The sequence below is a fragment of the Sphaeramia orbicularis genome, chromosome 12 (assembly GCF_902148855.1).
Source record: "Sphaeramia orbicularis chromosome 12, fSphaOr1.1, whole genome shotgun sequence".
Taxonomy (NCBI): Eukaryota; Metazoa; Chordata; class Actinopteri; order Kurtiformes; family Apogonidae; genus Sphaeramia; species Sphaeramia orbicularis.
The window spans coordinates 35,298,151-35,320,164 of record NC_043968.1 but is presented as its reverse complement, the minus strand read 5'-3'; the positions used below and the strand labels follow the sequence as shown (position 1 = coordinate 35,320,164).

Below are 22,014 nucleotides of genomic sequence, written 5' to 3'. Positions count from 1 at the left end.
ACTCTCTTCCTACAAGAAATGAAAAAATAAATAAAAATAAAAGATGGACCTTATAATGTGCCAACTACAACATTTAAATAATTTTTTTTAAAGATTAGAACAAGAATTTTTTTTTTTTTTTTTTTTTTTTAATTTTCAATGAATTTTTAAAAAATCTTTTCTCCCCCACTTATTTATAATGGGTGAAATTTCAAATGTCTATGAAAACATTAATTTTGTTTTAATTTACTTCAAACTTGGAACATATATAGAGGCAACTGATATGCTGGCATCAACACACGCACAGACATGATGACATCAGCTGTATCCATGCCAAAATAAGCTACAATGCATGCAAGGGGGGGGGGGGGGGGGGGGGTTGTTGTGCCTGGCACCACTTGTTTGATGATTTTATTGCAGTTTTTTTTTTTTTTTTTTTTTTTTTTTTAACATTTTTGGATCGGGGGTCCCCAGAGGATAGTAGATCAGAGGGATCCACAAAAGATAAGTAAAATTTTAAGAACTTTGAGTTAAATTTGGGACACACTTCTTCACTGTTTTTTTTTTTTTTTTTTTTTTTTTTTTTAATGAGGCTATGTGTTAAATAGAGAAGTGTTTGAACCAGTTGAAATTCTTATGGGTAAAATCACATTATACTGTCAACACAATAAACTTAGGGACTTCTAAATTATGAAACTACCCTGATCTCTTAGCCAATCAGCAGCGTCCCTGCTCCCCTCGCTGACCAATGGCAGCTCTGTGCGCCGATGGAGAGCCGCAGGTTCAGGACAGACCCGGAGGAGAGCCGGGACCTGTGGGTAATGATGGACCGGAGGGTATCCTCTCACCACTAACCGCTCGGCCATGGCTCGGACCGGCTCCGGGGCCCTGCTCTGCCGCCGGAACATGAAGTTAGACTCTTTCCTGAAGCGGAACACGGAGCGGGCGGTGTACGAGCGGATCCGAGCCTACGAACCGTGCGTGGTGAAGTCGGACACCATCAATAAAGTCTACATGCACGTGGTCCTGAGCGACGAGCGCGTGTATCTGACGGAGTACCCTCCACGCACACTCACCTCAGTGGTCAGCTTCAGCCGGATGAGGGACCTGGAGCTGGTGAGTGTCTGGAAAGACTGACCATGGATGGATGAAGTGACAGGTGGAAAAAAACAAAAAACAAAAAACTGTGTAACTGACTAATGTGAAGGATGAAGTTAGTATTCTACCTCAGTAGTCTTTTATTTGTCATGGATCTCTGGTTTATTTCTATATAGTAAAACATAAACTTTGGACCTTCAGATCCATTAACCCTTTCATGCATGAATTATGAGAATCTTCATCAAGATTTTTTTTCCCTGAGTGTTTTTATTCCTCTTGAGGCATGAAAAAAACAATGTGATTGAAATGTTTTTATGAACTTATTTTTTATGGAGTTACACAAATGTCCACTCAGCTGGACACCATTAATTTAATTTTTGAAGCAAAGAAACATGTACTTACTGTCATATTGTGTGAAAACTATGATTTTTTTTTTTTTTTTTAATGCTCCTAATCTGATGTTTTCTCACATTTTAACATACTATAATACTAGCTATTACTCACTTACATAATATGGAAAAAAAAACAAACTTTTTGTTTGAAAAGAAACTGTTCATTACAGTTTAATTGATTTACACTCATATGTAACTGCAGATCAGGTTTATCAGGTTTATGATCTGCAGCGTCCACTGTGTTGGTTGATATGCAAGTAAAACAACAAAAGCCATGAATATACAAGAGAAATGTAGAATAGCTGTCCACTGTAGTGACCACTATGCATGAAAGGGTTAAAAACCTCACAGTGATGACTTGGATGGATAAGATTTATAATTCTAGTTATTTAAGCTTCATGTTCTGTCACTTTTACCTGAATGCATTAGGCACTCTTAAATATAAAATCTTAAGTGTACTTTTAAAATAGAGATATTTTTAAAAGATAATATTCTGTAGCCATGCTTGGTGTAATATAGCTTCTACATTTTACAGTTCTTAATGTTTTAACATTAGGTTTATTGGTTTCATAAAGTTCTAATGACCACACATGTATTTCCCAGTCTCTGTATTAAGATTCAATCTGGATATATGTGAAGTATGTACAGCAGGAAAACAAAAGTTTCAGGGAAAAACAGCTTAAACCAAAGTCAAAGCTTTTACCCTTTTCCTCAGACAATATGAGATTTACTGCATTCATTTTTGGATGTTTTATACCAGGTTTCATTCAGTGCATGTCAGATGTTTCTATCTGTTTGGGCTGCTTCATGTCATGGGGTCAGAGGTCACAATAAATACTGACTTCAACCTTTAGAACCCATTTAGCTCAGGTTTTTTTTGTGTGTCTTTTAAGGATGTACACATATTCCTTGTATTTTGTTGTTGTATGTGAAGAAAAGAGAACGAGAAATAAATGTGTATGCTCATCACAACTGTACTTTGCAAGTTCAGGGACCAGTGATGCTTAGGATCTTTGCTTTGCTAAAATTGATGTGATTGTGTAAAAGATATTTGTTTTGCATCTCACCCAATATGCACATACACAAACCTCTTTGTCTGTTTTCACATGATTTCAGCATATTTAACATTTGGTGGATAAAATATAAATGCATATCCTGGACTCTAAACATTGATTTCAGTATTTTTGTGATTCAGTGTATTAATAGACTGGTAATTGTTTAAGCTGCAGTCTATTTATATTTTTAGGCGTTCTGTGCTGAACAATTTGCTGATATATTCCCAGATATTAATGGATGTTTTTCATTATATTCTTGCATTTTGTGGATGAACTTTGTCACGAAGTATCTTGTGTTCAGAGTGAGTTCCCACATTTGTTGTCTCCATCACACAGTGTGCTCATTAACTAACAGGCTTCTGCTGTTTGATCTGTGTTAAACTCCTCAGATTACAGATCATTTACTCTGTGTTACAGGTTTCACTTCACACCTTCTCTACTGGCCAAATTAACTCCAAACACTTTACATGCCGGTTTAGTCCTGCAGCCAGGCAAAAATTCCTGTCATATCAGTCTTATATACCTCAGAAAATAGTCAGCGATTGTATGTTTTTGTTTTTTTTCATTGAATTCTCTTTTTTATTCGAGTATTTTAACACATTTAGTTCATTATTTTTCCACACATATGGGTCGTAAATCTGTGTTAAAGCCCTTTTTGCACTGCAAGAACTTTACTTTTGAATTAGTTGCTTATTTTGAGATTTAGTAGGATGTCAGAAAAAAATCCCATCGAAAGGAAATTGTCCCACATGTTGGCGATTACTTTATTTTTTTTTTCTATTAATGTGACTCTAACAGTTTCTTAACTTACAGCATGTGATAAGAGAATATCAACTTCCTCTTGACTAATCTTGACTTTCCTTTACATCCAAAATTAAGTAAGTTGTTTTGGAAACTGTTGTATTTTGATGATACCCCTTCATAAATGTTGCCCTGGTCTGCATTACCTGTGTTAAAATAGGTTCAGTCATGGCACTGTGCTCTATAACATGTATAAGGAGTCAGTGTGTGGAGGAAAAGCCTGTAATTACTACTCTAACTGCTTATTATGTCATCTAGGTCACAGGTCAGACATTTAGCGTTAATCCTTAGAGTTAATCCTGTTTGCTTTAAACCCTCCAATTTCTGCCTGTTGTGCCTTAAGCAAGGGTGAAATTAGTTGGTATTTGCAGATTAAGTTTCCTTATTAAGTGTATGGACCTCTTCACTGTGAATCATCATCCTCATCTGACTTCCAACTCTTGTAATCTTTATCAGAGATGAAGGGTTTAAAAGTAGGTATTTTCTTATACAAATAAGAGCTCTGTGTCTTTATCTTTAAAAGAAATCTCAAATATTGCATATTGTGTCACCCGTAAAGTATAAATGCATTAACCCTTTATCAAGCAAGTGACTATTTTTGGTAATTTCTGCAAACATTAAATATGAGGCCAATCCCGTGCCTCGTGCCGTGCCGGTCCAGAAGCATATTGGTTTTTGTTACAATGTACAGTAATTCAGAGAGATTTTACAGACATTTTGAAGCTGTAAATAGTGAATATGAGTGATTTTTGTCAGTTTATGACGTTATAACAATTGTTTTATTGCATGAGGACGGAAACTGTTGTCACGGCAACTGATGAGAAGGTCGATAATGACATCCAATAACACACAAATGTTAACATTTTGAATTTCAGAGTATTTCAATGAGTGTTCCATAAAGGGTTAATCAAAAAGTGGTACAGTCACAATTTACTTATTTATTGTTTATATCTTCTGTGTCCTTGTTGAAAATATTCCAACCCTGTATGTCTTTTTAGGATTATACAGGGTGTCCCATAAGTCACCGTACATAGGAAAAATAAACTTTTCTTGACATAAACCATTTTTATTTATATATGCTCTATATGACTACCATTTTGTCGGGAACACATTTCGTGTCTGCTGAAGAACTATAAAGAAGAAATATAAAGAAATACATGTTAGAACCATATATGTATGGAATGTATTATGTCTCCTATGAATGGAGACTTATGGGACACCCTGTATATGTCTATGTTATGCATGTTTTGTAGTTGTTTAGCACATAACTGACACAAAGATCTTTCACTACAGAGGCCTAATATCCACATACTCAAGCTGTGTTTGCATTTTATTATTATCTCAGTTTTTTTTTTAATCTGGTAAATATTTGAGATAAAGTTTGGTTTCATATTTTTTCAGATTCTTACGTGTGTATCTGTGCTGTGATAAAAGTCATGTTTCTGTACAGGTGAACGACCTCCCAGATTTCCTAAGTGGGAAGGACAGAGAACTCTGCCAGCACATCCGCATCCTGTACGTCACCGACAAGCTTGAAGAGAAGGGATGTGATTGGAAAGATGACAGGGAGGGGCTTCCTCCTGCGGCCCCGCCCTCTCGGAGAATCAGCCACTGCCCATCAATGCAACCTACTTTAGATGGTAAAGATTTTGGCTATTTCAGAATCATATACTGGATAGTACAAGCTGTTTTTGCCATAGAACACATTCACACGCCCCCGAAGCTTCTCACTATGGAAACAATTAGCTCGCAGTTGTTGGTAAAATTTTTTTTTTTCTCTTGAAATCACAGTGAAATCATTTGTCATGAGTATGTATACATTACTTGTCAGTGTCACTCGTGTCACTCTTTACCCCCTTTCTAATACATACTCTTTCATTTCAATGTTTCAAACTATAACAATAAGCTATTTTAACATGTTTTTGAAAACACTGAATAACAGTTTTATGTAGGTGTAGTCACTCACTTTTCCCACAGTGCATGATTGTTTTTGCTTACATTTCCTCAGCTGTATATCCATATTTGGTGTGTGTAAATAGTGAACTGCAGTGCTATCTCCTATAGAACAGGTGTTAATGCACCACTAATGCTAATTGTGACCCACCGTGGGACAAAAGTACAAGATGACGCCTGTAATTGTGCAATGCAGTGTATCACAGAGATAGCTTAAGCAGCATACTGCTTAGGCTGATCCAAAAATGTTATAGGGTATTTATTTTTGTGCATATTGCAGGTTTTCCACCCATTACATGCTACTTCCTACTACTATCACAGTAGTATGTAGTTTGCCAGTTCTATAACAGCCATTACTGGTGAGTGTGAGGGTAATTTGTGAGTTGTTATTCATAGAGGTGGGTAATCCCAGCTCCATAGAGTAAAAGTCCTAAAATGAATTGGTTCTACCTGTTCACTTAACACAGGTGATTCCACTAACTATCCCTTCATCTACGTAGAGGAAGAATTGTGCTCATCCAAATGGGTGGTTGGAACAAATACATGGCAGGACTTTTACTCTATGGAGCTGGGATTACCCACCTCTGGTTATTCACTAGATTGTGGGTTGAAAACTGGGATAAATAAAGTTGAGATGAAGGAGCAGTTTGTCATGAAGATATTCAGTCCAAGGTTATTATCGTTAATGAAAACTAACGAAATGACGAAAACTAGAATTGAAAAAACATTTTCATTAATTGAAATAAATAAAAACTATAATGGGAAGTAGTGGGGCTGTGCATAGAGTCCATTAAAAGAAAAAAATGATAACTAACTGAAACTGTATTGTGAGCTTACAAAACTAACTAAAACATATAAAAATTATGGATAAAATTCCCTTCGTTTTCTTCTTTGTCAGTGTCAGATTGATAAGAAAGCCATTTATTTCCCTCTAGCAATTTTAGCTAGCGGCACCATACAGTACTTCACGGTCTGTCACTTCTCGTCCCCACTCTACCTAAAAACATGGAGACTAAAGTTGGGAGACAGCAGAGTCCTGTATGTTTTTTTTTTTTTTTAATATGACGATGAAGAAGATAAAAGATATGACAAAACTAATATTAATACTAAAACTAAACAAAAACTAAGCATTTAGAAAAAAAATAAAAACTAATAAAAACTAGCAAACCTGCTCTAAAAACTAATTAAAACTAACTGAATTAGAGAAAAAAAAGTTAAAACTAAATAAAATAAAACTAAACTAAAATGAAAAATCCAAAACTATTATAACCTTGATTCTGTCATATTTCTGAGTTTAAGCTTTTGCTTAGTTCACTGCCTGAAGTGAATCTCACAATGTCACATACAGTGAGGGTGTTCTGAAGTTTATAAAAGACAGAATATAGAAAATAAATTGGAAACTTCAGAGAATTTGGATGCCTGTCCAGACTGTTTTAATTCATTAATATTAGAGTGAGAAATCAGGAGCTTGTGTGTGTTTTGTTTCTATGTCCTGATTTACCTGTAACCCTAACCACCCTCTGTCTTCAACTCTGTCCACAGGATATCCTACACACAGGTAAGCATTACACACACAGGTCTCTGGTTTGTCACATGATACCTACACACGTGTAGTGGGGCTGAGACTGGTTCCTGTTGCTGTCTCAAAGGAATAGTCCACCAAAAAAATAAAATAAAATAAAATAGACACACTCAGACTCTGTGGGTTTCGAAAGTGTCCTTTAAAAGTCAGAATGCAGCCATAGTCTGCTTACATTTACTGGTCTGAGTGGAGAACATAAACCTTCTAAGACCACCATACATCAATGTGCTGCACACGACTGCCAAATGAAATAAACATCACACATCCTATATTCAATGTTATGTTTTGCACAGTTGTACAACATGAAACAATGGAGCTGTTTAGTGTTGAGTCAGTCCACAAACATGCACAGCTTTTATTTATTTATCTTATTAATGATGTCATGGTAACAGACATCTTGAAGTCATGGTAAATAGGTTTATATGTTTATGTTTATGCATTTGGCAGACGCTTTTTTCCAAAGCGACTTACAGGGGAAAACCAATTAAATCACTCAATCAATCAAATTTTATTTATATAACGCCAGATCACAAGAAAAAAGTTATCTCATGACACTTTATATATAGAGTTGGTCAAAAACCAGACTCTAAGCCAATTTACAGAAACCCAACAGAATCCAGGAAAGAGTTATAGTTTATGTTGTTAAAAAAAAAAGGTACAGAAACATCTAACCAAAGAGTAGACACAGACGTCTTCAGATAAGCTACACCATGGTTAAACAGAAACACATTTCATGAAAAAAATATTTTTTGCAGTAATGTACTTTCCTTCTTTTTAACATATAAAACTGTTTCTCAAAAAAGTAGCATGACTGAACCCAGCGAGAACAGGAGATGGACTTTTAAGATTTTTGCATGCATTTTAAGATTAGTTTTATAATTGTTTTCATTAAGAGAATCTTTGCCCACTTTAGATGACCCCTCATAAGCACCTACTCTTTTGTGATTGACATGTTTTGGTGGATGCTTAACTGTGACACTAATAGCCTCATTGTTTGTATTTGTGTGTATTTTACTTTATGTGATGAAGTTTTTTTTTTTTTTTTTTTTTTTTTTTTTTAAGTTTATTTGTGTTCATGTTTATCTTTGGACTCTATAAGTACTTTGTGTTAGTTTTTTTTTTTTCAATGTTAGTTCATTTTATGCATTTTGGTCTTACTGTGTGATATGTAAAGCTCAAAAATTCATAAAGTTGTTTTTTTTTTAAAGAGACAGAATCTCTACCCAATTAGGGTCAAACAGTCTCTGCTACTGTGAAGAACTATTTTAATTTAATTTAATTTAATTTAATTTAATTTAATTTAATTTAATTTAATTTTATTTTATTTTATTTTATTTTATTTTATTTTATTTTTGCCTAAATCAGGGCTAAAACTATCAATCAGTTATCAAAACCGTTGAATCAAGGAATTTTATCTGAAACTACTTGTGACACAGTTAAACAGATTTTTCGCCATCTCTATTTCTCAACATTCTTTTATATAATTTTTAACCGCATTAGACATGCAGTGGAGTTGTACGTCTCTTAAGGTCATGACAGGATAGATGTCAGAATACTTCAACTTTACTTTAAAAGTGACTTCAACAGAGGTTTTTATCCATGAATCACCAGGTTACTATGTTAAAACTGGACCATGACAGGACACTGACATTCACTGTGGGAGTCATGGAGACAGACAAACTCTTAAAACTATAAAACCTGAACAGCTGTTGTCATCTGCATGGTTTTAACACAAAGGGTGAAGAAAGGTTAAAGTTTTCAGTTTACAAGTGAACATACTTGTGTTTATATGTGTGTATAATGTGAGGAATTTTTGCTTTTTGTTGGTTTGGTTTTATGCATGTTAAGTTAAAGTTAATGTCTTTGGGACAAATTGAGGTCGCCCCCTTGGGTTCTTGAAACTTGTGATTCACATATTACTTATATTACTCGTAATTACTGTTCTTTTTTTTCTATTTTCAAATGCCTGTAAGCTGTCACATTGTCCCAATGTTGTTGAAGTAATTAACTAGTGATGATTTGTTGGATGATGGAGTTCTGCATCACAACAAAATGTGAACCAAGTTAAAGTTTTTCTCCATCTCAGTCACTCGAAGCTGAGCAGCAGGTAAACTGAGGAAAAACTGATTAAATAAGTAATGTGCCATCTGAGACCCTGAGGAGTGTCAGAGTACAACTTGACAGAGTACGACAGCTTTCACTTCACGCATTATTTAGTTTTTTCCCAGATGAAAAGGGAAGATGAGATTTCCAGCTTTAAATTCCAAGCCCTAATAATCAGTTTTAAAAAAGTGTCTTTAAAAAACAGATAATAGACTGGAATAAAAGACCTAAAGATATGTATTGTACTGTTGGTTTAAAAATAATATTCATGGTTCAGTTTAATTGTTTTATCAATTATTCAGCTTTTCATTGAATTGAAAAGAGGTTTGTTCAGTAGTAGTGAGTAAAGTGAGTGACATGTTTGAGATTGGTTTGTTATTTGTTGAATCCGTGTTGATATTTTCATGGTGTTTGTCCTTGGTGGCGTCTCCTGGGGTGAAAGTGCTAAAAAGATCCTCTGTGCATGAGTCCGGATACTGATAGGAAGTGCAAACAGACTTGCTGTCATTCAGCTTTGACTTGTTGCCTGGTGACTACAAACGCAGCACTACAGTAAAACTAATGAGTGTGGTGCAAACGCTGCAGTGTCATCACTGTCTTACAGCTCAAGTGTACTTTACCTGTGGGAAGTCATTAGACATATACAGGAACCGCTTCACATCTTTGGGGATATGGAGCAGTTTGCAGCCTGTGAATCGAACTGCCTGACGGTGGAAAAATTACACTTCAGTTTTTTATATCTGAAGGGAACATCTTTAGTGTTGCATAGCCACATTTTTGTGGCTAAACAACACTTTAAAAATCCAGTTTACAATGAATTATGATAACAATAATAATTTTTAAAAAGTATCAGATTTTTACATTTCAGGTACTGGAGCCAGCAAAGTATTTTCTGAAATATGAACAAACTCCAGCCTTTTTTTTTTTTTTTTTTTAATTTTTTTTTATTAACTTTCTTTATTGGAAGCAATTTCACAGGCAGCAGCATGACAGTGCAATGTGATAAAAAGGACTTCCATTCTTTCATTTTTCTTTTTCGTGGGCCAAAACCCGTCCACCCAAGAGTCCAATCCTGCCTGTGAGATGAATTTGTGAAATGCAAATATTACACTGAAGACTTTAACAACTGAGGGTGTCAAAATCATTTTAGTTATAGTCCAATTTGATCTCAAGTGGGTCAGCCCGGTAAAATACTATTATAATAACCTATAAATAATTGAGATCCTATTTTGCTTTATGTGGCTCCTGATCTACATCACATCTATTTTCTTTCTGTTTAATTAAGAGGAACAGAGCACATTCACACGTTAAAAACCACCCGATCTGCCTCCTGTCCGGACTCGGAGACTCTGGGGCTCCTGATGGTCCCTTATCCTCCAACCCATCCCCCCTCTACAGCAGCACCATTCAAGTCCACCAGCAGCTCCCCCACGTCTCCTCGGACAACCTCCAGTCAGAGTCTGAAGACCTCTGAGTCTGGACAGGTATGGACAGATGGACTGTACCATCACTGGTAGTTTTATATATAGATAATGTTGGTAACATTTCATGTGTGATATTCTATATGCCACGTAATCCTAAAAAAACAACATCATTTATACCCAGACTAATTTTAACCCAATGTTAAACGCATATTATAATCTGCTAGCTCCTAATTCAAGATGTGGTTTTAAAGCGCTTCTGTTCATTTTGTGTCTTTATTATTGAAATATATTTAGTTGGTATTGTCAAAGTAAGGACAAATCCTGTGATGTGTGTGACAGCAGTTTTTAGAAACTGAGCTAGAAGTTGAAAAAGTCTCTGTGCATATTTTTAATAATTTCCACATATGATGTTTTGTATGATGTTGCAGGGGTCGAGGAGGATCGGCTCAGTTCTGTCTCGTCTGTTGAGAAAAAACAGCAGCGAGGCAAAGGAGGTTGAGCTGCACCTGTACGCTGTTTCACCAACGTCCAAACTTTACTTCCATCTACAGAGCTCCTGGAACAGCTTCATTATTGTGAGTTAGACTCAGAATGGTGTCTGTTCAGACTGGCTTTTAACCCTCAGCACTGAGACACTCTTAAGTTTTAAATCTGTGGTCTTTTTTTGTCACTGCCTATTGTGTCTTATTGTTTTATGCACTTTCATAGTATTTGATTAAACTGTTATTTATGATTAATTTTTAAACTCAGAAGTGCATTTTCATACACTAAGATCCTTAATCATAATTTTAACTTAATCACTGGTTTTCTGATTTGTAAATATTTTAAACTTTCAGCCTTCACACAGGATAATTAAACTAAAATGTAATGGATATGTGCTTATTGTGTGTATTTTGTGTGTGTTCAGAGGTCAACCCTCCTGTTAGACCCACTCTATAGAAGGCGGTACTATGTCTCATCTGGAACCTCTACTGGAAAGCAGCTGCCTGTCATCAGGTAGAAGACCTGTGGTTAAAATATTGTCTGTTACTGTAACAGAGGCAGAGGGATTATTTGTGCGATTATTTGTTTGTGCAGCTGGGAGCGGACGGCACATCTGTTTGGTCAGTTGAGTGCAGAGCTGCTGCAGGAGGGGCTCAGCATGGAGAGTCTGTACCTGCTGCTGCAGGAGCTGAGGACGGCTGCTCATCGAAACATCACCTTACGCAAACTCTTCTGGAGAGTAAGACACTCAAGACTGAAACACACACACCATCAAACACTATATGGACAAAAATATGAAGACACATTACCACACCTATAGCCTGTAGGACTTCTATTTCTTGTTAGTATGAAATACTGTTATGATAAAAATGTTCATGTCAGTGGTTGTCAATATATATCACAATATCGGTTGCAGAAACCAGACAGTTATATTGGTTTAAAATTATTATTTATGGTCAGAATATGACAAATGTTTCAGAAATCTAGAGGTACAACATTTAAAACATCATATTATTACAAAAAAACAACAACAACAACAACTATATTAAGGTGAAAACCGCTCCAAAATGAAACCAATGCAGAAGCATCTTAAAGTGTAATACCACAGACAACTACTTGATGCTGTCTTCAAAGAGATGTGTCTTCCATAGACTTACAGTGAACTCCACCCTAGAAATGCTCAGAAAAGTCATTTTGTTTTCCAGCAGTCATATGTATGACAATTAACTCATCAGCCAAATCTGTTTATTAAATTAAATGCATATATTTTTCCTGGCATACAAATCATTGTTGATATGGTTATAAAGTTAACCCTAACAAGACCATAAAACATCTTTCTCATACAAATGCCGGATGAGGTTAACTACTTTATAGAATCTACAATTTAGTTTTCAACATCATCTTACCCATAACTCCCTGCAGATGGCTCTGGCAGCCAACATGATGATGACCAAAATACAAACACTTCATTTCAGTGATGGATGAGTAATGTTACTTTCTGTGGTTTGATATTGAACTATAAATGAGTTTTTAACATGTGTTTAACCCATAAAGACCCAGTGCTACTTTTGTGGCAGTTCCCAAATTATTTTTTCTCTATTTCTACCTTTCTTAAGTTATTTATCACTAATTTCATTTTTTGGATAATATTATCCTTTGTATTTTGCATTTTTTGGTGTATATACATCACCTATATTTAATTCACAGATCATGTAGATGTTCATAAAAACTCAGAGTAAATTCAAAGTTAAAAATGAGCAAAAAGTGTCTTTTTTGGTCACATATATCATTAACTGAACATAAACTAAGTGTCCCCATCCACTGTCATTGATCCATTATCCATGGGTTTTACTGGTGAATCAATATTGTAGAAGATGACAGTGTTTTCACGTTCACTATGGAGCCTCTGAATGCCCAAATGGGTCATATCTGATGACCATGAAAAGTTGAATAACTGTATTTTATACCAATTATTTACATGGGTTGATAGGATTAGTTGATCAACAGGTATTAAACAGTTTAGATTAGTAGATGGTTTGTGTCACTGGTGGCTGTTTGGGTCTTTAAGGGTTTAGGTGAACTCAAGGTCTCAACCCTGGAAGAACCCTTTGAACATGACATCTACCATGTTAATTTAAGATACATCTATATTTATGTGGACACATTTAGGGTGGTGGTGAGAGGGTTGTATAGGACTACTCAACCTAATACTATCTAATTACACCCATATGTCCATATGTCTGGCTGTTTTTCCATTGGGTGATATAGTTAAATGTTGCTCATGTGTGTTGATGAAGGCCCCATTCATTTATTTAGTTTTATGTGTATGTTTCTGTGTGTTTCAGTCTAGTGAGTTGTGTATCTTCCTGGTTCAAACCCTTGAGGATTCCCTTCATGGCACTCAGACTGGAGTTTACACAACAGATCAACTACTGTAAGCTTTATTGTGTGTTTGCGTGTGATCTCAGAGCTTAGGTACAATCAGGGTTCACTCGGCCACCTGGGTCATAAGGTGCTTTTTTTACACAACACACTTAGTGCTTTTTAAAGGCCCTTCCAGACATGCACATGCCTAATCTGACAGCAGTTTAACATGCCAGACTCATTCCAAAACAAACATCCTGATTATTTTTATGTCATGATGGAAATCTTACTATTGGTTCAGTACTATTCCTATAACTCACCACAAGAATTAGATAGAAGTATTTGTGTTTTAGTGATTTATTCTGAACATGCAATGAAATTTAATAATATATATATGAACAAGCAAAACATAAATAAGAATGCAAAGATCAACAATCAAGACAATCTTAGACAGAAGAACAGCACAATAGTTTCATTTACATGCCTGAAAAGGGGTGGGAAGAAGTGCAACTTATTTAATCCCACTCCCTCTTCATAAAATATTATTAATAATATATATTTATCTCCCTCTTCCTTTTACATTACTCTTATATATTTATATATCTATTCACACACCACACACACACACACACACACACACACACACACACACACACACACACACCTACACACACACACACACACACACACACATCCGTATACACATACATACGTTTATACATATACACACAACATACAAGTACATACAGTACAGGCCAAAAGTTTGGACACACCTTCTCATTCTTTGCATTTTCTTTATTTTCATGACTATTTACATTGTAGATTCTTACTGAAGGCATCAAAACTATGAATGAACACATGTGGAATTATGTACTTAACAAAAAAGTGTGAAATAACTGAAAACATCTCTTATATTCTAGTTTCTTCAAAGTAGCCACCCTTAGCTCTGATGACTGTTTTGCACACTCTTGGCATTCTCTTGATGAGCTTCAAGAGGTAGTCACCTGAAATGGTTTCCCAACAGTCTTGAAGAAGTTCCCAGAGATGCTTAGCACTTGTTGGTCCTTTTGCCTTCACTCTGCGGTCCAGCTCACCCCAAACCATCTCGATTGGGTTCAGGTCCGGTGACTGTGGAGGCCAGGTCATCTGGCGCAGCACTCCATCACTCTCCTTCTTGGTCAAATATCCCTCACACAGCCTGGAGGTGTGTTTGGGGTCATTGTCCTGTTGAAACATAAATGATGGTCCAACTAAACGCAAACCGGATGGAATGGCATGTCACTTCAGGATGCTGTGGTAGCCATGCTGATTCAGGTTGCCTTCAATCTTGAATAAATCCCCAACAGCGTCACCAGCAAAGCACCCCCACACCATCACACCTCCCCCCTCCATGCTTCACGGTGGGAACCAGGCATGTAGCATCCATCCGTTCACCTTGTGCGTCGCACAAAGACATGGCGGTTGGATCCAAAGATCTTAAATTTGGACTCATTAGACCAAAGCACAGATTTCCACTGGTCTAAGGTCCATTCCTTGGGTTTCTTGGCCCAAATAAATCTCTTCTGTTTGTTGCCTCTCCTGAGCAGTGGTTTCCTAGCAGCTATTTGACCATGAAGGCCTGATTCACGCAGTCTCCTCTTAACAGTTGTTGTAGAGATGTGTCTGCTGCTAGAGCTCTGTGTGGCATTCATCTGGTCTCTAATCTGAGCTGCTGTTAATTTGCGATTTCTGAGGCTGGTGACTCAGATGAACTTATCTTCAGCATCAGAGGTGACTCTTGGTCTTCCTTTCCTGGGGCGGTCCTCATGTGAGCCAGTTTCGTTGGAGCGCTTGATGGTTTTTGCGACTGCACTTGGGGACACATTCAAAGTTTTTGAAATTTTCTAGACTGACTGACCTTCATTTCTTAAAGTAATGATGGCCACTCGTTTGTCTTTACTTAGCTGATTGGTTCTCGCCATGATATGTATTCTAACAGTTGTCCAATAGGGCTGTCAGCTGTGCATCAACCTGACTTCTGCACAACACAACTGATGGTCCCAACCCCATCAATAAGGCAAGAAATTCCACTAAGTAACCCTGACAAGGCACAGCTATGAAGTGAAAACCATTTCAGGTGACTACCTCTTGAAGCTCATCAAGAGAATGCCAAGAGTGTGCAAAACAGTCATCAGAGCAAAGGGTGGCTACTTTGAAGAAACAAGCATTTTAAGAGATGTTTTCAGTTATTTCACACTTTTTTGTTAAGTACATAATTCCACATGTGTTCATTCATAGTTTTGATGCCTTCAGTGAGAATCTACAATGTAAATAGTCATGAAAATAAAGAAAATGCGAAGAATGAGAAGGTGTGTCCAAACTTTTGGCCTGTACTGTATACACACATACAAATACACATATAATCTTTCACCTTTGCGTTTCTTAATTGTGCTGGCCAAATATAAATAAATAATAAATAACTCAAAGAGAGAAATATATCCATAAACAACAATGAACATATGGTGACAATTAATAACCCTCATCTCTATATCTTGTATTATCTAAATTTACCTGTTTCTAGTGGGCATCTCTTAAATCAATACACTACTACACCAGTGTTGAGCACCAGTGGAAAACTAGTAAGAACTGTGATCATTTCTAGGAAACTGTTTTTTATCACACTGTTTTCTGTAGTATTTCTGGCTTTGGTTTTGACGCCAACACCCACGCTGTTGTTTCTGTTCAGACTAAGCACTCTGATCGTCCAGACACTCGCTGTCATGTTCAGAGAGACAGACGTGGAACCAGCCAGATTCAACCTGTTGTCTGCCAAAAAGTAAAAATCCCACCTCTCTTCATATTTAACACTTAGAAAACAGCAAAACTAGTCCTGAGTATCTGAAATAAATATTATACATCACATTGATTTATAGAACCTAATGTACAAAACAGACCACGAAGTTTGCAGATTATTTTACTCAAAAACAACGTTTTATATGTATATATATATATATATATATATATATATATATATATATATATATATATATATATATATATATATTTATGTGTGTGTGTGTGTATGTATGTATGTATGTATGTATGTATGTATGTATGTATGTATGTATGTATGTATGTATATATACACACACACACACACACACACACACACACACACATATATATATATTTTAAGTTGTACAATTAATTGTCCTATTAGGTTATTTAAGACTTTCTGTTTGTAGAGTAAAATCATATCAAAATCAACAATATTAGTACAGATATAGAGAAAAATAACCAACTTTAAATCCTTTTTCCACTCCATGCAGAGGTGCCCTTACCTCCAGAATGCTGCTTGCCTTGATATGTGATCCAGAGCTACAAACGCAGAACCAGGGATCTGCGACAGACTCTGAGGTGAGCTGATATGAATGAATGAATTAATGTTAATTTCAGATCTATAAATAGCACAATACATCACCAACATAAAAAGGCAAATGTCCAATGCAAATTAATAACATGAGACAACCAAAAAATTCATACTATTATCCAACAGAAATGTTTAATACAATTTTAGTGTTATTTACTCATCCAGAAATGAGCAGGAGAAGTTTAACATTTACTTAATCCCACACCTTTTTTACATTACCACACAAAAACTACATCAAGCTATTTTATTACAACATGTATATATGTCAATATCAATCAATATCATAATTATCATACAGTATACAATTCTACATCATAACCCATATGAGCTAAATATAAACCAATTTAAACAGAATATAATAGCTATAATTTATAATCATAATCAGAGGAAATGATAATCACATCATGTGTTTTTGTTGTATTTGTGACATTTGTCTCCCTCTGCAACAGCTTCAGGCCTTTCTTGCTGAGTATCTGGACGCTGCCTGTTCTCTGTTCTTTGAGCTGCTGCTTTTAGGTCATGAGGTGAGTTTAGATAGGAGGGGGTAAACTGATGTCATCTCTTGGTTTCATTTAGTTCACATTTTTTTGCTGAAAGCCACATGACAACATTTCCTCATCTCATTGGGCAGACATTTGAGGCTGCAGTAATAGAACTATGAAGAAGATCCAGTTTTGCCTGTTGTTTCTCAGTCAGGGATCACTTACCTGAAACACTGGCGTCTAACAGCTGTTCACGCACATTCCTTAATGCTCACCTGACCACAGCAGCCTTTTCACCCAAATGTATTGTAGTTTGTCGGCTGAAATGAGGTCAGATAATGTGAACTAAAGGCTAAATTCTGTTTTGATTGGTATGTTTCAGACCAGCAGGTATTCATCTGATGATAACGTCTTGTCTGTCGGTTGGATGCTTCATGTCCTGCAGCCTCATCCTCATCTGGTAAACTTATTTACACTTCACAGGAAATTATATCGTGTAGATCAGGGGTCACCAACCCTGATCCTCGAGATCTACTATCCTGCATGTTTTAGATGTTTCCCTCTTCCAGCACACCTGACGGTTATTATCAGGCTTCTGCAGAGCTTGATGATAGGCTTACCGTTTGAATCAGGTGTATTGGAAGAGGGATACATCTAAAACATGCAGGATAGTAGATCTCGAAGACCAGGGTTGGCAACCCTGGTGTAGATTATACACATCAATGTGCTAAACACATCTGCTTCTAAATCCTGTATCAGATTCTCACAGTAATTTCTCAGAAAACATGAGGAACTATTTTACTTTTTGGCCCAGATCATTGTTGAGCATCATGCATTTTCTCTATATATTATTTCTGCATATTTCTAATGCTTGATCTGTCTTTGAAGAGGAACCCCTCCTCTTCCTAGTGGGATAGGGTCGTCGTGTCAACAAGCTTTTGGCATTATCAACAAATCTCACCAGCTAAAGATTTGATCATGTACATAGATGATAGGAATGAATAAGAGTGAATACGAATGGGCTTATAAAATCCACTCTGTCTTTGCAGTTGTCCTTCATCGGTTACCAGGCGCAGCAGGTGGTTCTGTCTCTGTCAGACCCACAGGATGTGGTTCTGAGTCCGGTTCACTCTGTGCTGCTGTTCCAGCGTTGTCGCCTCCTGCTGGCTGGTCTCCAGTACAGCACCCAGATGTCCAAGCACCTCCAGTCCCACTTCAGAGAGGAGTTCAGGTTCATCTGACCTGCCTTTATTTTATTATCTAAACAGCCAGGCACAGAACTACATACAAATGGAAGGTGTTTATTCTCAGTCATGGATCTATGAAGAGAGATGACCCACACTTTCTACCTTTCAGGTACTCTGTGAATCTGTCATGTCTGGAAAAGAAGCTGCCGCCTCAATATCCCATCAGCCCACTGACCCAACGACTGGTGGAGCAGATCCTGAATCTCATTCTGCACTGATGATTGCACACTTATGATGATTTTCAGCAATACATAAAAATATAAGAATGTAGAGTCTTCTTCAGTAAAATGCGAATATTTTTGTGATTTTGTTTTGTCTGTGTTGAATTCTACCAATGATGCAGACAAACCAACTGTTCTTTACAGCAAAAAAAGTGCTTTTTTTTCTCTTAAGAGAAGAGGAGTATGGGGAGGTGTGTTGCAGACCAAGTAACGCCATAATATGGAGGAAAAATTAAGAACTTTGAGTAAAAATGCAACATTTGTCTCAAATGTTGAATGAGAAAAAAAGTAATTTGTTCGCTGCACTTCATTACAAGACTTGTCACAGCTAACAGAGGGAACAGTATCTGGAGGACCAGAAACTTTAAACACTGTTGTTAAATTTGATCTGTATGTGCATTTATTTATTTGTTAAACCTCTATGATGCAATTATATGTTGTTTTGCACAAAATAAAAGGCCATCTCTTTATACATCAGTCCTTCTATTAGTTATTTGACTCCACTTAGTGCTCAAATGTACTTCATTAACTCTTCTCTCTGTACATTACAATGTTCTCAAAAACTGCAAGAACCATAAGAGCATTTTTTTTCCTTAAATTTTTTTTGCTTTTTTTTTATTAGAAGCTGGATCAAAAACAAAGTACTTGGGGTAAATACATTAACATTACAACATTTCTGTACTCCTCACAGAAAGTGTGTTTTAATGACCTCACAGTATTGATTGACTTTTTAGCCAAGGTTAAAATGTTAAAGGTTAACTTGCTTTATAGTCCTGGTAGTTTGGTCTCTGCATTTTACCCATCCTAAAACACACAATACTTAGCATTAGCATTACATGGGTCTCTATGCACCACAAGTACAGCACCAGCAAGTGATACTATTACCAAATATTAAATAACATGTACATACAGTGGAAAAATATAATCGGACCGTTATTTAATTTCATTCGATATATCCTTTCTATTGTGTTAGGGTTGGCACCGACCCATTTTAGGATTTAAATGCATAAATAAACCACATAAAATTTGTGTATTGCATCAAGGCTTTTTGACTTTGTCAGGAACCTCTATTTCAACAAAATAATACAAAAAAAAAAAAAAAAATTCACTAAATTATGAAATGCTATGGTTGAAATTAAGACCTTTATGTTGCTAGGGTTGGTTTTGACCCAGTTATAAAAAATAAAATTATAAAGCAATAAACTAAAATCATAAGTGAACTGTCAGCCATCACACTGACAGCAGCTCCTCTAACAATCATGTGAGCTTTTGGGGATTGTCATTTTGCCTTGTTATCCAGTAAACCTGCACAAAAACAAAACAAGCAAAGGGGCATGTCCACACGTGAGGTCAATTCAGTATAGAGTTGGTGACTTGCAGAGTGCATATTGAGAGGTATACTGACGAAAAAAAGGGCCAGAGGCTCACATCGAAAATGTTAAAACCACTATTTTCATGCATAAGGAAGCCTAACAATCAACCCTAACCAAGAGATGAGAAACAAATTGGATGATAGATCATTGTTTTAGTGTATTTTACAGCTGATTTAAAACATGGGTCAAAAGCGACCTGTTAACATAAGAGATGGTAACAGTAAGCTAACACAAGAGGAAGGATATGTAAGTGGTCTGAATCAGAATAGAAAAGATTAAATACCATGACAATCATGACATGCATTTCATTTCCAAATCACAGATGTAGATGATTTGTAGTTTTGTTTTGTTTTTTTCAATGTCATGAATGCCATGAAATCAAAATAAAATCGAGTAAACAGGTGCTGAGTTAGTTTACAATTTACATTCCTTCAGATGAATCCCATAGTTTCATGCTTTAACAAATTAAACCTTAACCGTCGTATTTCCAGATTTAATATTTTTTTCAGGGTCAGCAGTAGAGATACTGTAAACTTCAGCTGAATTTGGGTGCAGCACAGACCTAGTTATAAGAAATGAAGTCTGCTGAGGAAAAAAATCAGCTTGTGATTATAGTGAGGTTACACTGGTTCATCTGTTGGGAAGGGCTCATGGGTGTATATATCTAGATATCTGGTTGGAACAGAATCTTACATTTAATTTTCATATTGACCCAGTTGTTAGAATGACAAACCATTTATACAAAAGTATAAAATCCTTACAGTCGCAGAAAAAAATTATTAGACCACCCCTTGTTTTCTTCCATTTCCTGTTCATTTTAATGTCTGGTACAACTAAAGGTACATTTGTTTGGACAAATGTAATGATAACAACAAAAATGGCTCATAGTAGTTTAATTTCAGAGCTGATATCTATCCATTTTCCATGTTTTCTTGATAATAACCAACATCACTTCACTTCTTATATCAATAGCTATGACATTGTACTGACAAAAACAGTGCTTTTAGACATTCCATGTTTTCTGTTCTGTCTGTTTTAGTCACATGATACACACAGGAGTTAGTACTTTATTGCATAACCATTGTTTTTGATGACTTTTGATGGTCTAATAATTTTTTCCATGACTGTATGTTCAGCAGGAAGCAATTTATCGAGGCTGCCTCTTTATCTGTCCTGGATTATGGCGATTATTCATCTAACCACACCATCCTCAGGAACATTAATATCAACAGTTATTCCACAGATTACTGCTTTTCTGTGAAAAGGTTGGACCACGCACCTATGAACAGTGAGACGTGGCAGGCTTTAGTTTCATTTATTTATAAGGCCTTGAACGATAACATGTCATCATACATCACTTCTTTATTAAACTGGTCCCACAGTAATTATTCAGAATGCTCGGCGCTTCAAGTGAAAGCACAGAGTACCCCTGGCAAACTCCAAATCTGGGAAAACTGCTTTTACTTTCGCTGCTACATTTACATAGAACATTTTACAACATATGTTAAAGCCTAAAGGTTCAATATGTGTTATGTCGTGACATGTAGAACTGAAGGCGGAGTTTGCACCTGGTTGAATGGCTTCTTGGTTTGGCTCATAGGATGTACTCAGTAGGAGTAATCCTGCCATTGGGCGACTATTTCAGTCAGTATTCTCTTTCTGTACACTTTCTGTTCATTATCTTTTTTTTTTTTTTACAAAGCATCTTAATGCTGGATGCCACAGTTAAAGAAAAATAAAAAAAGAAATCCTTTGACACAACATGCAGACATTTTAGAAGTGACCTGTTCCCCATGTAGATTTAAATAGATCATTCTAAGGCAACAAAAACAGCAAATTTAATTTTTGTGATAATACACATTAAGAGGATTGTATATAAGGATGTAACTGTATATTTGTATGTACGTTACATTCTCCTGAATGCCCCTAAATCCTACACAACTATGAGTCTATCTTAAAATTATATACAGTCAGTCTATATTAAACTACAACTATAAAGTACTGTTTTTCATTTAATTGCTTGTTCGCTGTTTGTTATATTTTTAAAG

At 36.1% G+C, this 22,014-nt stretch overlaps 1 protein-coding gene across 2 annotated transcripts; it reads left to right on the top strand.

Annotated features, from left to right (window-relative positions):
• The first annotated feature begins 779 nt into the window (after positions 1–779).
• On the top strand, positions 780–19,071 carry c12h12orf56 (chromosome 12 C12orf56 homolog). 2 transcript variants are annotated; one of them, XM_030148312.1, is made up of 14 exons: positions 780–1,095; positions 4,776–4,965; positions 6,821–6,836; positions 10,249–10,447; positions 10,816–10,962; positions 11,295–11,383; positions 11,465–11,609; positions 13,216–13,304; positions 15,960–16,049; positions 16,543–16,630; positions 17,093–17,167; positions 17,508–17,585; positions 18,175–18,356; positions 18,482–19,071. In XM_030148312.1, exons 1-14 carry the CDS (start codon positions 844–846, stop codon positions 18,588–18,590), a joined length of 1,749 nt encoding a protein of 582 aa, XP_030004172.1. In that variant the 5' UTR covers positions 780–843; the 3' UTR covers positions 18,591–19,071. The 2 variants fall into 2 exon arrangements, with proteins under 2 accessions (XP_030004172.1, XP_030004171.1); XM_030148311.1 differs by having other exon boundaries at positions 10,813–10,962.
• Positions 19,072–22,014: the final 2,943 nt, after the last annotated feature.

What these genes read in the sequence shown, in the direction of transcription:
- c12h12orf56 (XM_030148311.1), top strand. Translation starts at nt 844, where the DNA reads ATGGCTCGGACCGGCTCCGGGGCCCTGCTCTGCCGCCGGAACATGAAG. An exon ending in TACGCAAACTCTTCTGGAGA is followed by an intron (nt 11,610 to 13,215) that starts GTAAGACACTCA and finishes TGTGTGTTTCAG; the next exon opens with TCTAGTGAGTTGTGTATCTT. An exon ending in GATCTGCGACAGACTCTGAG is followed by an intron (nt 16,631 to 17,092) that starts GTGAGCTGATAT and finishes CCTCTGCAACAG; the next exon opens with CTTCAGGCCTTTCTTGCTGA.